The sequence below is a fragment of the Sesamum indicum genome, linkage group LG2 (genome assembly GCF_000512975.1).
Source record: "Sesamum indicum cultivar Zhongzhi No. 13 linkage group LG2, S_indicum_v1.0, whole genome shotgun sequence".
In the NCBI taxonomy this organism is placed as follows: domain Eukaryota; kingdom Viridiplantae; phylum Streptophyta; class Magnoliopsida; order Lamiales; family Pedaliaceae; genus Sesamum; species Sesamum indicum.
In genome coordinates this window covers 17,834,171-17,849,502 of record NC_026146.1, presented here as the reverse complement: position 1 = coordinate 17,849,502, position 15,332 = coordinate 17,834,171, and the positions used below count along the sequence as shown (strand labels likewise).

Genomic DNA, 15,332 nt, shown 5'->3' with positions numbered 1-15,332 from the left:
CTGCATTCACAACCAATAAACACATAGTAAGCACAAGCCAAATATTCCTTCAAGAAATATATGGTAGCATGTAAAAGTCAATGTAATTAATTTTTGGCTTTCAAAGGCTAGACTGATTTTTGTTGTATTTCGTTACACGTAAGAATCAGGTTAAATGAACCAATTACCTTATTCCATGACCAGGGCCACAATTTATATGATGGACATGAATGTTGGAACAACCTGTTTGTATAGACACACAATCATCTCCTGTTCAAGATTAAAAACGAAAATCAGAAAAAGAAATATTTTCTATTTAAGTAGACTTATCACATCAAAGCTTATACATCCAACTTATTAAGAACTTTGTTTTGCCTTAACACGATTGTACGTATAATTTGGCTGAAGAGAAAGCTGCAAGTCCTACCGGTTCCAATATCAGAATGCAGTATTTCGACATCTTGGGAGTTCTGCAGGTGGATTCCATCAGTATTTGGGCTGCTTTCAGGAGCAGAAATAGTGACGTTGTTGACCTTCACTCTTTTAGAGTTGTCGAATTTTAGGTGACATAAAGGACTATTTATGATTCTAATATCACGAACCGTGACATTATAGCCTTCATAGAATCTCAATGCCTGTTAGATCAATGCAGAACAAGAGTTTCAGTTTGCTGGTAATGCATCTGGGACTCAGTGCCAGATGAAAACAAGCATGGATAAAGTGTAAAATTATGCACAAGTTCTTACAGTTGGTTTCATGGCTGGAATACATTTCACTCTTTTCTTCTGCGAAAATCATTCAAGGAGAGGAAGAAGATCAGATGTTATAATTCTCGAAACCAGCATTCTTTTTATATTGTAGCATATTAATTTTAACTGCTACATTACTTGGTCATTCTGTGAAGAACTCCACCAGTTTGAGCCTTGGCCATCAGCTGTGCCTGCACCCTGGACAGTAAAATTCTGAAGCCACTTGAAATTTATCCATTGATATAAGCTAGATTTTGGCCATGACCCGATTTTTGGAGGCGCTAAAAGAGTCCCGTCTATCTGTTCAAAATTACATGAATTCTCTTATCAAATGTAGTTCATGCAGGTTGTTTCAGTTTATGAAGGAAAAAAATGTTGACTGACCTGTAAAACAAGATTCGGCATACATGGCCCTTGAAGTGTTACAGGTTTGATCAGAAACTTCAACCCTGCAGGTATTGCCACAACACCTCCGGGTACCTTGCAAGCAGATTTCCACGCTGCTAGAAGTGCCTGTTTGGTTGGTAGTACATAAAGCATATGACCAATATCAAATACAGAGATAAGTTAGCATAAAAAAACAGGGAATATTTGTATAAGAAATATACATGTGTGTATGTAGCTGTAATCTTATTTACCTTGGAGTCATCAGAAACTCCATTAGCCTTAGCTCCAAACGACAAAATGTTGAACACACGCGACTGAGTTGGATAGGTACCAAACTGAGGCAAAGGAGCTGGTGCAGAAGCCGGTGAGTTTGCACGGTTTGGAGGGCTGTTCTGATTATGTCTCTTACTCTTATGCATTTTACTTTTCTTGCCATGGTTCTTTCTTGCCTCAATCGATATGGTCGAAAGTGCAGTGAGAACAAAAAGCCAAAGCAGAAAGAGGAAGACAAGAGATGAGGTTTTGGCTTTCTTCATCTTGGAATCTAATTCTTCCTTCAATGAATGGATTGGAACAGAAATTTGCTGCTAGTACAGAGAGTTTCAGGTGGCACTATGTTTTGACACAGGGAAATTCAGGTGGTTAGTGACAGTTTATATAGTTGCATGTTACAGAAAGAGCCATGTTCTTTGTTCAAAACCACAAGACTACCCTTAGTGCAAATAAATAATTGTGTATAAAGTATATGAAGACAACCTATTTTGCTGAACTTTTGCAATGCTACTGTATAAAACATCCTTGGACTATTCATAAGTTAGAGAACCATACTTTATCTTACATGGCGAAAATGGATAATCTCACAAAAAATTAAAACGGACGCCGGCCCTGTGACTATTGAGGGTTATTTCTCCCACGTCTGTGCTCTTTGTTGGAAAGTTGTGCTTAGAGAATACTAATGAGTCTTTAAAATGAACAATTATTTGCATCTTATCTTGTTAATAATGTAAGCTAGTGTTGGAAAGTTAGTTTCTTGTCTGAAAAACTCTTTATTTTGTTATGGTGGGCATCCTAAAGGTAGAAGGCTGTTAAGGTTAGTGGAAGTTAACAAGGCATGATTATGCAAAGCTTCCATTTTCTATGAATTTCACGACATTGTTTTATATATTCGTGAGTAGCTAAAAACAAGTACATAAATAAATAGACAGCTTTCTAAAGAAAGCCATGGCTAACTAGATAAAACACAAGCACGCACACATTGTCTTAATTTTTTTAGAGAAAAACATTGTTGGACAGATGTTCTTGGAATCTCCGTGTTCTGTCCAAACTTACTAATTAATTTTCATCTACATCCTTAATCTGGCATAAATTATTTGTGCTGGAGACTTCCACCTAAATTCAAAACAGCCAAATGGAAGTGTCTTATCCATAAAGTAATACCACTATCCAAAATAGAAAACTCCTCAAGAGGATGGAGGTAGGTGAGTTCAAGTGGTCCTAGGTTTCCCAGCTTCTCTCTCCGCCTCTGAGCTTGTCCTTCCCACCAATTATCACCAGACTCCATTACATTGTTTCTTGTAATATAAAGCTTAAAGATAGTTGAAATACAGTGTGAAAATTCGATTTTCAAAGAGGAAAAAAGGGACATATGTATGCTGGACAAAGGATTGATCAAGAAGCTGTGACAGGTTTTTTAGTTAGTTGAGAGGACCCCAGTAGGGTACAGAAGATGGTGATTCCCATGTTGATGAAATGTGGGGATAAAAAGTGCAAGTATATTTTTTTCGGATACTAAATAAATAATTTGCTCACTTAATGGTAATGCATAGTTAATAGGCTTTGCTCCAGTCCATTCCTCTTCTTGCACGCTCTGGGCCATCCATATGCAATGGTGTCTTTTCCTGTTATTTACTTTCGGGACTTTTTGCACAGTGTTTTGATTTTTTTTTCCTTTATCATTGTTCTAACATCATATGAAATACTGAAAAAGAAAAGGTTTAAGATGCCTCGTACATTCGCACAGCTTCCTTATACTTATATCTTCCAAGTCATTCATATAAGAAGAACCTCTGTTTTCCGAAGAAAACACAATCTGCTCGAGCTGGTTAATGTAGGGTTGAAACAAATGTGATATTAGTGTAGGAAGAGGCATGATTCATACATAATTTTCAGCAAGCTGACAACCTTCTCCATCTTCAAGAAAATTTTTGACACAGTTGTAGCGCACCCAATAACTAATAATGTTGGCCGGTCAAATTCGCATGGAGTCTAGCAAAAAGATGACAACAATTCTTAAAAGTGTAACAACAATCAAATAATGCAGAAGTAATAATATTTATCCCCTCGGACCCCTCAAAGAGAAAACTGCAGAAATCGAGTAGAAGCTTGGTAGCTTTTTGCTCCAGCAGATTACATAAACAAGTTTGGCCTGGATGCTTTGTAAGTGGTCTTAAGCTTCCTGGTTGGTGGCCTCACCTTCCTAAACACCAATGGGAACTTGATCTTAGAGTCATGGAATTGCTTGGTACTTTCCCTCTTGCAAAGCTTAGCAGGAATAGTGGCTGTCTTGATAATTTGGATGCAGTGATGACGGACCCTATGACGGGAGGCCATCTCAGTATACATCTGCTCGACAGCACCATTCAAGGTGGTATCACGGTACTCTTTGTACATGTTGTGATAACCGGTTCTACTTTGGTACCGCAACCAGATTCCATAGTTCTTGATTGTAGTTGGATTCTTCTCAAATATCTGTGCAAGAGCCGAAAACGAAAAAATGAGTCCTGATACAGAGATGATATCTCAAGAACCTCAATGAGGGATGAAGCAACAAATAGAGAAACCTCATTAATGTAATAGACAGATATGAAATATAATCCAGATCAGGGAAGCATCTGTTTCAAAGCAGAATGTCTTCTTTAACTCCTGATTCCACCATGTTCCCGCGCATCTAAGAATGCTAGTGTACTATCTAGGTTATAGTTGCAGACTTAAATTAGATTAATGATAAAATCCATGTCAACAAATAACAACAAAGTGATCTTGAATTATGTCAATATGACAATCATTCCCAACATTCAAGAGCAAAAGCTGTTTTTTGGAGAAACAAATCATGCGTAGAGTGGAAGATGCATGTATTTTTCCTCAGATTGATCGGTGGACATGCTAAGCTGCGCACATAAAACTAAAGTTGAAAATACTCATGGGGTCAACTGCGAGCCCAAATCTTCCAAATATATATAGGATGCAGTTAACACGCAGGTAAGTTTTAGTTCCTATACCAAGTGTGTCCAAATCCACTCCGCATAATCAACAGTGAATCCAAATCCACAATCGTCAGTATTTACTAAGGTAAAAGATATTTTCCATGCTAAAAATGCATTTAAACGTTGAAATGAGATGCTCTGCTCTAGGGACAAAAAAAGATTATGCATCAAATTACATGGTTCATTCAGCACATTTACAATCCTTTTAATGTCTCAAGCTAGCAGCACAAACTCATCATAGGTATATCTCTAGTCCCAAGGAGTAGAGATGTTTGAGATGACATACCTCATTTATAGCAAGAATCTGACCATTGCTCTTCTTCACCTTCTTAAGCTTCCTCAAGAAATACCTTCATATGAAAATCAGTTAAGAAACATGAAAAAACTTATGCAGATAAATAATGTCTAAGTATCCACCAATGATCCATGCTACGTGAATTCTCATCAGCCACTATAAAATTATCGATACAAAAACATTACGCAATTTTGACCAGCTAAAGAGTGGAGGTCTAGCTTTCAGGTCATCAAAAGATTGAAAAGCAAGGCAAATGTTCAGCATCACAAATAGATACCAGAATTTGGACTTGGCGCGGACTTCATTTGTGGCCCAAAGTTTCATACGATAAATCCGCGGGTGCTCATCCGTCTCCGTCGGCAGACCTCTCCCCACCACCTGATACTGATGGAACTGGACCAAGCACAAGACACAAAGAATAAATCACAATGGACATCAAAAACCCTAATTTCATCAATCAGTCACCGACACACAACACAAGAGACACACATCATTGCGTACGCACCTTGTAAGTCACCATTTTGGATGGCTCTCCGCCTCCTGGTGTTGTCTCTCCGTTGGGGAATGTCCAAGGGCAGCAATTAGGGTTTTTGTGATTAACAATACGGATCAGGAGGAATGGGCTTTCCGTATCTATTGGGCCTTTCGTCCCTAATATTGTATTGGGCTAAATTTTCCTGGGTAAATTGCATTGACACCTATGAATTCGATCAAATTACACAAACGCATCTTATAATTTACATAATTATAACTATACCCTTCAGGGGAGTTAGTATAATATTTTTCAGGTATTTTACACAATTAAAGCTACATTCCTAATGGGTGTTAGTATATATATTTTTCAAGAGGTATTTTTATAAATTTTACTTTTTAACATAATGTATTGTTATTATTACAACTATAAACTCGAAAAGTAGAGCTGTACTTTTTACAAAAAATAAGAAATATTTATATATTTTAATCTATCGTGAGAGAATATCAATATAATTTATCTATTTTTCTTTTGCGGTCTTCTTGTTATTGAGAGTGTATATGAACTTTTTTGTTGTGTTGGTATGCACACTAAAATTGCATTTGATGCAAGAATTTGAATTCGAAAATAGGCTCTAGAATAAAATTTTTAAATGACTTCACATTAAATATATTCAAAATTTATTATAATGCTATACAATATAATTTATAAATGAAATTTTAAGAATTCAAAATTCGTTATAGTATAAATTAATTGATTAAAATCATTAGCTCGAAAAAATTGGGTACCAACATAATTTCATAGTAAAATTATTAATGAATTTTACTATATTCAGTTATATTATTATAAAGTATTACCATAGTAGAAGGATAAATTATTCAAATAACAGGAGATTACATATCACTCAAATGCATGCTTAATTAAATTGTTTTAGAATGAATTTATTGTATCGATAATTGAATTATTCATCTTTTAGGTGAAATAGATAATTGATATTTACCCTGTTTTGTAGAAAAAAGAGCTAAAAAGTGATAAAGAAAAGATACTTGAGTAACCGATAGAGCGTGATCACGTCCTATTCAATGCTCGAGTCTATCTACACAAAAGTGGGCGATTTGGAAATATTTTTTACTGTGATTTATTTCTTTTTTCAGATGGCAAGTTGGAAGGCAAGAGAGAAGACGTTTTTAGTGCTATAAAAGGGGTGTGAAGGCTGAAGATCAAGGATCCAATTCCATATTAGACTACTTTCTTAGTTTAGATTATGTCTCCTCTTTTTCTTTCTTTTTAGTTTATGTTTTTCTATAGGACATTAGGATTTTCTACACACATGATGTGCAACTAATCTGCTTTTCTAATTTATGGAAATGCTAAATCCAATTGTTATTGAAAGGTTTGACAATTCAATTCGATAGTGATTATTCTATTGCTATCCATGAGTTCAGTGATCCATAATTGTCATGAATGAGTGGTATAAGTAGCAAGCAAAGTAATTGTGTGTTTCGCATGATTTATTTGTAGGGACAAAAAAACTAAGACAATTGTGGTTATCTTAATGTTTGGTCTAGATTCAATTATTCTCGCTGATGCAAATGCTATTATTGAATTAATATGAAACGCTATCGTGCTCAGTCGTAAGATAATAAATTTTGACTTATATGCTTAAGTCAAGTCAATTCCAATAGGAAAACAAGAATTTATTAAGACGATTCTAATAGATTCCAAAATTGGATGTTTAGTTGTGAAATTAATCTTGTGTGATGATTGACATAACGATTGGGTGATACACTTCCTTGAATTGGAATTCTTCTCTACTAGTTTTATCTTATTGATTTATTTTTGTTTTCTTAGTTTATATTAATTAGTAGCTTATTCTCACCCACTATGGTTACTACAACTAAGACTGAGACATTAACTCATAATTTTTCAGGAATTCGATTTGGTTCCACTGTTTCTACAATTGTTAGAATTAGTAATTAATTTTAACGACTTCAACAACCAATCAGAGCGATATAAATATTCTTAAACTTTAAATTCTATTATATGAAATAATTCAAAATTCTTTCTCAAAATCTTTCGTTCAAGTTCAAATCATCAATTCAATTGTAATCTAAGATAATTGAGATAATATATCAATATTTTATAATTCACAATTCAAATAAAAGCAAACACTACTTTAATATCTCTAGAATATCATCATTCCAAATATAGCAATAAAACAAATTATTTAATCTCTTTTAACCAATTCATTGAAAGCAAATGGGACCCAACTTCATAATACAACTAAAAGATGTGTAAATGCGATTCCACGAATGCCATTCCAACAATCTTTATGTCGCATCTTCAAGCCTATCTGGTTTTAATTTGTTGACAAGTAATTGTAATTATCTTCAAATTCCAGTGCTGCTTTTAGGTGAAGATTGTTGAAATTTCCATTTGATGTTTGTATAAATTGTGTTTTCAAGAGATTGTGAATTCGATTAGGATGCAAATGTTTAATTTATTTTTAATATTAGTATGAGTATGTTGTTTGTTTATTTATTTTAAATTGAATTGAATTTGAATTAATTATATAATAAATTTAAACGTAGGATTGATTTTATTGGGTGGAATTTCTGAATTTGAGATACAAAATCATCCTGCAGTTGACCTAGTCAATGATGATTTTAAGGGTGTAATAACCGGAGTTGTCAACGTGCTTTACTTTGTTTAGACTTGCAAAGAGTAAGAGATGGCGATCGTCAAGAATGGCCCCCACTTGGTAAGACAAAAGAGGCTGAGGACTCATGTTGAAGAAGCTTCTTCCTAGTAGTGCTTCAAAGTCTAATAAATCTTCCAGCATTTGAAAACATGCAAATCCGTCCAAATTTCACTCACTTTTCTCTTCTTCTTTTCTTCTCTTACACAGTAAACTATGGAATTTCCAGCTTGATGTTCTTCTCCCACTTATTAATATTGACTTTTCTTGTCTTCCTCTTCCCGCCTCTTTACCTGAGGAGCAACCAAGTCCTCAGCAATATACACTAAGAAAGCTTCGAATTCCGGGTGCCTGTCTCAAGAAAAACTGGTAAGAGTTCGTACCTTTTCTTGATCAATCGTTTTCTGCATAGAATTTTGGTGGGATCAAGAAATGATTCAGTGTCAGAAATGAGTAGTGTTTTATGAGATCCTGCTAGTCTTGTCTTACTTTGATTCATTGCAGAATTTGCTTGCTTCAGTTTTCAGATTGATTCGGTGGGATGATCATGCGAGGATGCAAGATAAATGATGTTAGTTTAGAATAATATAAGATTAGAGTAAAGACATCGTTATTCACACGGAAAGGTGAATTGTCAAAAGTGTTAGGTGTAATTATGACAACCTAAAGATATTTAGAATAAAAAACTTGTCTGTGACAATTTCTCTTCTCAAGTCTTCTTTTTTTATGTTGTCTGGAAAATTCAAAGATGAATGTGAAAGGTTCATGAGTGTAGATGAGGTGGGCTCTTATTTTTCTTTTGAAAAATTAATGGTGGGCTGGCTCTATTGTTGGTCTTCACTCACTGCTTATCCATCAATCGCTTTCTTGTTTTCTGGTCATTAATTGCAATTGCTAACAATCTTGGAGGAGCCCACAAGTTAACTCATCTCTCATCTTGTATGTTTCTCCTTTGCCTTCTGCCTGACAATTTTAGGTTGACAAGATTGTAGTTCTACTATGAAATTATCCTCAATTTCTAAACAATTGTCTCTGTTTCTCGTTGAGTTGTGCTTCAAAGTTAGTGGTAATAATTCATATCTGTTTGCTTACGCACTTGTACTATTGACTTTTGAATATCCACACTGCTTTTTTATGCAAATTTGTCTATTTCTTCCTAGTTTTCACGCCTTCATACTCTTTTTCCTGAGTGTTGTTGCATAGGATGTAGATGGTGGGTTCGTTCTTGGATCATGTCTTCCTTGCTTAAAAATCTAGAAGATTGATCATGTTCATGTTCTCCTAACTGATCTGTCCTATAACAGAATATTGAGAAGATCTGAAAGCTAACGATCATGATGAAGAAAGCTATTACCAGTCCATCTATTATGATCATTGTTCTGGTGATTCTGCTGTTGCCGGATTCATTATTTGCAGACCCAAGAGCTCACACAATAAAATTTATATGCGGAACACAACTTGAGCACAACACCACCATTTACGTCCCGAATTTCGTTGCCACCATGGAAAACATAAGTGCACAGATTCGAAATTCGGGCTTTGGTATAGCAGTAACGGGCTCAGGGCCAGATACGAATTATGGTTTGGCGCAATGCTATGGTGATCTCTCTTCAGTTGATTGTGTATTGTGTTATGCTGAAGCCAGAACTGTTCTGCCTCAGTGCTATCCTGTCAATGGAGGGAGGATTTATCTTGACGGCTGCTTTATGCGGGCAGAGAACTATAGTTTCTTTCAGGAGTATACCGGTCCTGGAGACCATGCTGTCTGTGGGAATAGAACCAGACAAGATTCAGCTTTCCAGGCATCCACGAGACAGGCTCTAACACAAGTGGTTTCAGCTGCACCAATCAATAAAGGATACGCACGGGCCCAGGTGGCAGTGGCCGGGACATCAAACCAGTCGGCTTATGTTTTGGCCGACTGCTGGAAGACAATAAATGCCAATGCTTGCCGAGCTTGCCTGGAGAATGCGTCTGCGTCCATATTGAGATGCTTACCGTCTTCGGAGGGACGAGCCCTTAATACCGGTTGTTTCATGAGGTACTCAGACACCAATTTCCTCAATCCTATACCACGAAATGGAAATTCAAGAGGTAAATGCGTATGCTTCTCTTGTTTCAGTTTCGACTCCATTTCTATCTTGCGGTATTCTTGGGCATATTGGTCTGATCATGAAGTTTTACTCTCTGCAGGGAGAGTTATACTAATAGTAATAGCAGCTGTCAGTGCAGCGGCTGTTTTGATAATTGGAGCCGTCATTGGAGTTTATCTGTGGAAGAGCAGAACAATTCAAAAAAAGAGAAAAGGTTTGAAGGATTTTAGATCATTAACGTGAGACTTTTCTTTGGAGAACCATTGACAATGTAGAGGCTTAACACATCTTTCACAAAATCTACGATCCTGGTTCAGGTGACGCTGAGAAATTGGTGAAGACCCTTAACGACAGCAGCTTGAACTTCAAATATTCCACCCTTGAGAAAGCCACTGGTTCATTTGATGAAGCAAACAAGCTTGGGCAAGGCGGATTTGGAACAGTGTACAAGGTCATAAATCGACAAATTCTCGTATAAAATGTAGAAATTACTTTGTATATGTGCAGATTGATGTCTAAAATTGGAAAGTATAATCTTAGTGCAGGGAGTTTTGCCAGATGGAAGAGAAATTGCTGTCAAGAGGCTTTTCTTTAACAACAGACATAGAGCAGCAGATTTCTACAATGAAGTGAACATAATTAGCAGCGTCGAGCACAAAAATCTAGTCAGATTGTTGGGGTGCAGTTGCTCAGGGCCTGAGAGTCTTCTTGTCTATGAATTCATGCCAAACATGAGCCTGGATCGCTTTATCTTCGGTAAAGTACTAAATTTTGTAGTAGAATCTATAAACCATTTCAAGATTCTGCAAGCTTCATTGTTACTAATGTAATTCTGGGTGAAAATGGTTGACAGATTCTAGCAAAGGTAAAGCATTAAACTGGGAGAAGAGATTCGAGATAATTATAGGAACAGCAGAGGGGTTGGTGTACCTCCATGAGAACACAAAAATACGAATTATTCACAGAGACATAAAAGCAAGCAATATCCTCTTGGACTCAAGGCTACGTGCTAAAATTGCCGATTTTGGGTTGGCTAGGACTTTCCAAGAAGATAAAAGTCATATCAGCACCGCAATAGCAGGAACATTGTAAGCATATATATACATATATATATATCAATCATCTACCCTTTTTACCAGTTACTGAAATAGTACTAGCTTTGTTCGGAGTATAGCTTCACCCAGTAAATTCTTGAACGTACAAATTTGCAGGGGATATATGGCCCCAGAATACTTAGCCCATGGCCAGTTGACAGAAAAAGCAGATGTTTATAGCTTCGGTGTGCTTTTGATAGAAATTGTCACAGGTAGGTCGAACAATAGAAGTAAAACCACAGAGTACTCGGACAGCTTGGTTACTATTGTAAGTTCTAAGAGCCCTTCAATCTATATGATTCTATTAATCAGCATTTACCCTTCCAAGTCTTTTTTAACCGTGATTATTTTGGATGAACCAGGCATGGACGCATTTCCAGCAAAGAACAGTGGAAGAGCTCTTCGACCCGAACCTAATGCTGCATAATTACCACAACGTTAACATTAGAAATGAGATTTTACGAGTGGTTCACGTTGGACTGTTGTGCACCCAAGAAATCCCTTCATTACGGCCATCTATGTCTAAGGCACTACGGATGCTCGTAAAGAATGAAAACCTCCCAGCACCAACAAGTCCCCCTTTCACAGATGAAAAGACCATGGAACTTAATGACACAAGCGAGAACTTCTCAACAGGTCTTGAGCATGGAAATGCTGCTTCAGTTGCCAGCATTTCTCAGAGTATTTTCTACCCCAGGTGACATCAAAGCAAGCGGAATCTGCAGGGCTTTATTCCTTGGATCAATTATAGAAGCCTAGATTCAACTAGGAAATTTCTGCCATGCATCTTTGGGCAAAAGATAACCGGTGGTGTAAAGTTGTAGTATAGACCAGGGTGATAAGGGAGGGAGATCTAAACAGGGCTACAACCATGATCCCAATAAAGTACAGGCTACTGAAGAGTGAAGAGCTTTTGTTTGGAATGGATCCTGTTAATGTGTGTAATTGATACGAATATGTACACAACATTATATGCTCAGACATACAACATAAGGGCGTGATTTTGTCAGCTGATTTAAGTATCACTTCCATTAGTACAGTTTAACAGTTTAACAACATCTATACAAAAAATGTTTCTGTAGAGACAGACTGCTGTAATAAATCCTATCATAGCAATGAGGTCTACCACCAGGGGCCGGGGGGTGGGTGTGTTAAGGAAAAACGGAAAGAAAGACAGCTTTTCAGAAGTTGAAGAACATAGAAATGAACCTGCCTTGAGTGGAGGCAGACAAGGGCAAGCAACATTCCCCTATCGGGTGGCTACCAAATTCCCCATGAACCCTGTACTGATCTCATAATGTTTAGCCTCAGAAAAGCCTGCTTGTAACGCTAGCTTCTCCAGCTCGCATCCTGCATTAGAACATGGCCATGTCATGTTAAAGTGGAGGTTTAAATGCCATCAGATCTGTTTTCCTTCCTGTGGGAGATGGATAAACTGACAGCACAACTCGTAGTGTTATGGCATATAATACATGTGGTTGTCTAATGATTAGCAAATATGCAAATATCATTCAAATGAAAGTTACTCCTAATCCTGAAAAGACACCTGTCAGATATTCCTTGATTGAGTTCTTCAAGTACTGGTACTCACTTGCAAGTCCATACCCACTGGCGACAGGAACCACTACGTTGTCAATCATCCAATCCTGAAAGAAAACATATCGATATAGCTTGCGGATATTCCTTGTAGCTAGTTTATTTGTGGGCAATAGCTTGAATCTGTAACTTGAGATATACATGTGTTGAAAAAGCATGCTGAAGTTAAAATGTTTGTGTTTGGGACAGCAGAAATAATTTAAAAGACAACTTTTCTAACAATAATCAGACGTCAAGTTTTCTTTCCACTTTTGTACACACTCATTATCTATATCATTATCTCTTCAGCTTGACAAAAAGTTTGATAACCACCTTAAGCTGTTCAATATAGAAGTCTAACATAATTGCAAAGGCCTATATTAGAATAAGAGAGAAAAAATTACAGAATTCTGATAGCTAATACATACCTGAATTGAAGAGGTTAATGGGTTCGTGCTCTTGTTGAAGTCAAGAACAGATACTTTTGTACCAGGTTTTAAAACTCGACACATCTCCTCCAGAGCTTTTTTCCTATCTACCACATTTCTTAACCCATAACCAATGGTTGCAGCATCAAAAGAGGAGTCAGAGAATGGTAAATCAACTGCATCTCCCTCAATCCACCTATAATGTGTCAATTTTTGTGAAGTGAGGGATAAATACAACAACATAATACTTTTTAGTGCTTTAAGTACAGCACAAAGTTTCAAGTGAAGCATTGATTTCACTGTCTTCCACTTTTGCAGCCAACTAGGAAATGCATCAGGGTAAATTCCCATGCTTACTCAATGTTCTTGTAGCAGGCCCTCGACCGCTTGCGCTGGCGGGATGCAGCAATCTGTAACTGCTCCTTTGAGAAATCAAGAGCAATCACCTATGAAATTGTCATTCTCAAGTAAATGAAGAAAAAGACATTTATTAACTCCCAAAGGGTACAAAAAGATGAATCACCATAAGAACTAGAGATGGTGAATCAAATACCAAACACGGGTGGAGTCCATGAAAAGCATGTACTTCAGTAAGAACCAACATGTCATGCTTCACAATGAGAGGTAAGAAACTTGAAAACTACATTGAAATAGGTGATTGAGGCAAGAAACATAGACGTGTAATCAAAGACAAGATCACTTGCCACACTTTCTAAAGAAACCATTTTGATCTAGGCCCAATTTAACAAATTCCACGGTGCATCAGTTAAGAAAAAAAGTAGATGGAGATTAGGCGGACACACTACAAAAATCACATTAAATCAAACATCAAGCTTATGTTCTTATTACAATTATATTAAGTAGCAACATCTTAGAACCTCAGCAAATAGCTAATAATACATCAAAGAGAAAGAGAGAGAGATGACAATTGAATATCCTACTTCCTAAAAGAGTTGTCACAGAATGAAGGAGAGATGAGGGAAAACCTTGCCACTGATTCCTACTTTCTCAGACAACAGAAAAGCCAAATCCCCACTTCCACAACACACGTCCAACACGGTATCTCCTTCTTTTGCTCTGTTCCACAAATTCAATAACCACCCCTTACTTTCACAGATAAGCAAAATTCAGACTTTAAAGCACAACTAATTATATTCTTTATTGTGTAAAGAAAGCACATTTCAAGGACTTAAAAAACAGGAAGTATTATTTCTGGACTGATCAAACAACCATGACCTTAATTTTAACCAAACAAGAAATCTTGAAGGACCAAAAAGCATTTTTTTTGTTTTTTTCTATGTAAGTGAAGGAACAGAAGACATACCCGCTCCAAGAAACACTCATCCTCTTCCATACTCTATGCCTCCCCAAACTAAGCAAATCATTCAACTGCGAATATAACCAAGAAACCACAGAAATTACTATCAGAGGAGAACCCATTAGACAGAAAGATGAAATCAGAAGGGAGACATATATAAAGATAATTCTCCGGAAGCTGGGTCGGTGCTCACATTATCATAGACAGGGGCAATGCGGTTAAAGAGCGCCTGACGGTCCGCTGTGCATCTAACCGGTCTAAGAATGGTCGGGGATTCCCGTCGGTGCCTCCCTCCGGTTATGGAGGGAAGAGTGAATTGAAGCGTAGCCATTGGATTTTCAGTTCAGTTTCTGCTAAAACTCCTCTGTTTTCCTAGATTAGGCACGGCCACGGTGCACCTGCTCCAAATAGCAATAAATCGGGTAAACATAATTCTAAATTGAGCATGCTGCTTTTAAATATTGGCATTATTAAACCAAGTTGGACGGATTTGACCCAATGCCAAAAAAATTTGAACGTGACTAATTATGGTCCGCAAATAACTATGTTTTGTCTGTCAATTCAAAATTTAGAAAATATTTACATATAATTATACTTTATGTTCCTCTCCCATGATGTAAGATATTAATTTAGCAGCAAAATAATTTTTTTTAATCCAAATTAAATTTAATTATTTATGTGATTGGTCATCTAATCTGTACATCAATTATAATTACATTATAGTATAATTGGCTCAAATTAAGACAAATCCGACTTAATTTAGAATTTAAGAACACAATAATATTGTTGCAGCATAGAGAATACAAAAATGACATAAGCTGCATTTAACTTAGAAGATAATTAACACTCCAAATTTGAAGGAATTTTTGTAATCCGAATTCACTATTATCTAGTTAAGCAGAAAAACAGGGAAAAGAGAACGACAACCATTTCTGTTACAATTAATAAGCTACCCAATTCAAAATTCGGCCCAACAAAAAA

At 36.6% G+C, this 15,332-nt stretch overlaps 4 protein-coding genes across 10 annotated transcripts in view; 1 reads left to right on the top strand and 3 right to left on the bottom strand.

The window, feature by feature from the left end:
• Positions 1-1,715, bottom strand: part of LOC105156628 (polygalacturonase At1g48100) — a 2,611-nt gene extending 896 nt beyond the window's left edge. The window contains exons 1-6 of the mRNA XM_011072821.2: positions 1,367-1,715; positions 1,113-1,241; positions 867-1,028; positions 726-764; positions 407-614; positions 170-249 (exon numbers count right to left, since the gene is read on the bottom strand). Of these exons, the coding sequence (XP_011071123.1) occupies positions 170-249; positions 407-614; positions 726-764; positions 867-1,028; positions 1,113-1,241; positions 1,367-1,651 (903 nt within the window). The 5' untranslated portion in view covers positions 1,652-1,715. The remainder of the gene's footprint in view (positions 1-169; positions 250-406; positions 615-725; positions 765-866; positions 1,029-1,112; positions 1,242-1,366) is intronic.
• LOC105156627 (60S ribosomal protein L18a) lies at positions 3,246-5,312 on the bottom strand. The gene is made up of 4 exons (XM_011072819.2): positions 5,179-5,312; positions 4,951-5,066; positions 4,665-4,728; positions 3,246-3,863 (listed from the first exon to the last, which is right to left on the bottom strand). The coding sequence occupies exons 1-4, from the start codon at positions 5,191-5,193 to the stop codon at positions 3,522-3,524; spliced, it is 537 nt and encodes a 178-aa protein (XP_011071121.1). The 5' UTR covers positions 5,194-5,312; the 3' UTR covers positions 3,246-3,521.
• LOC105156626 (cysteine-rich receptor-like protein kinase 2) lies at positions 8,074-12,044 on the top strand. Of its 4 annotated transcripts, none has more exons than XM_011072814.2 (8): positions 8,074-8,212; positions 9,148-9,937; positions 10,037-10,150; positions 10,254-10,387; positions 10,482-10,692; positions 10,790-11,024; positions 11,148-11,298; positions 11,393-12,044. In XM_011072814.2, exons 2-8 carry the CDS (start codon positions 9,178-9,180, stop codon positions 11,729-11,731), a joined length of 1,944 nt encoding a protein of 647 aa, XP_011071116.1. In that variant the 5' UTR covers positions 8,074-8,212; positions 9,148-9,177; the 3' UTR covers positions 11,732-12,044. The 4 variants fall into 4 exon arrangements, with proteins under 4 accessions (XP_011071116.1, XP_011071120.1, XP_011071119.1 ...); XM_011072818.2 differs by lacking the exon at positions 8,074-8,212 and adding an exon at positions 8,641-8,782; XM_011072817.2 differs by lacking the exon at positions 8,074-8,212 and adding an exon at positions 8,768-8,909.
• Positions 11,877-14,784, bottom strand: LOC105156625 (2-phytyl-1,4-beta-naphthoquinone methyltransferase, chloroplastic). Of its 4 annotated transcripts, none has more exons than XM_011072813.2 (7): positions 14,545-14,784; positions 14,358-14,422; positions 14,020-14,110; positions 13,391-13,479; positions 13,034-13,229; positions 12,622-12,676; positions 11,877-12,380 (listed from the first exon to the last, which is right to left on the bottom strand). In XM_011072813.2, the coding sequence occupies exons 1-7, from the start codon at positions 14,680-14,682 to the stop codon at positions 12,280-12,282; spliced, it is 735 nt and encodes a 244-aa protein (XP_011071115.1). In that variant the 5' UTR covers positions 14,683-14,784; the 3' UTR covers positions 11,877-12,279. The 4 variants fall into 4 exon arrangements, with proteins under 4 accessions (XP_011071115.1, XP_011071113.1, XP_011071114.1 ...); XM_011072811.2 differs by having other exon boundaries at positions 12,577-12,676; positions 13,391-13,455; positions 14,545-14,783; XM_011072812.2 differs by having other exon boundaries at positions 12,577-12,676; positions 13,391-13,449; positions 14,545-14,783.

Excerpts from the sequence above, each read along its gene's own strand:
- LOC105156627 (XM_011072819.2), bottom strand. Across the intron at positions 4,729-4,950 it reads CGCGCCAAGTCCAAATTCTG|GTATTTCTTGAGGAAGCTTA; the intron begins GTATCTATTTGT and ends TTTCATATGAAG. Across the intron at positions 3,864-4,664 it reads AGATTCTTGCTATAAATGAG|ATATTTGAGAAGAATCCAAC; the intron begins GTATGTCATCTC and ends GCTCTTGCACAG.
- LOC105156626 (XM_011072814.2), top strand. The coding sequence starts at position 9,178 with ATGATGAAGAAAGCTATTACCAGTCCATCTATTATGATCATTGTTCTG. Across the intron at positions 9,938-10,036 it reads ACGAAATGGAAATTCAAGAG|GGAGAGTTATACTAATAGTA; the intron begins GTAAATGCGTAT and ends TACTCTCTGCAG. Across the intron at positions 11,025-11,147 it reads ACCGCAATAGCAGGAACATT|GGGATATATGGCCCCAGAAT; the intron begins GTAAGCATATAT and ends ACAAATTTGCAG.
- LOC105156625 (XM_011072809.2), bottom strand. The coding sequence starts at position 14,682 with ATGGCTACGCTTCAATTCACTCTTCCCTCCATAACCGGAGGGAGGCAC. Across the intron at positions 13,230-13,390 it reads GCCTGCTACAAGAACATTGA|GTGGATTGAGGGAGATGCAG; the intron begins GTAAGCATGGGA and ends GACACATTATAG. Across the intron at positions 12,381-12,576 it reads AATCAAGGAATATCTGACAG|GATGCGAGCTGGAGAAGCTA; the intron begins GTGTCTTTTCAG and ends GTTCTAATGCAG.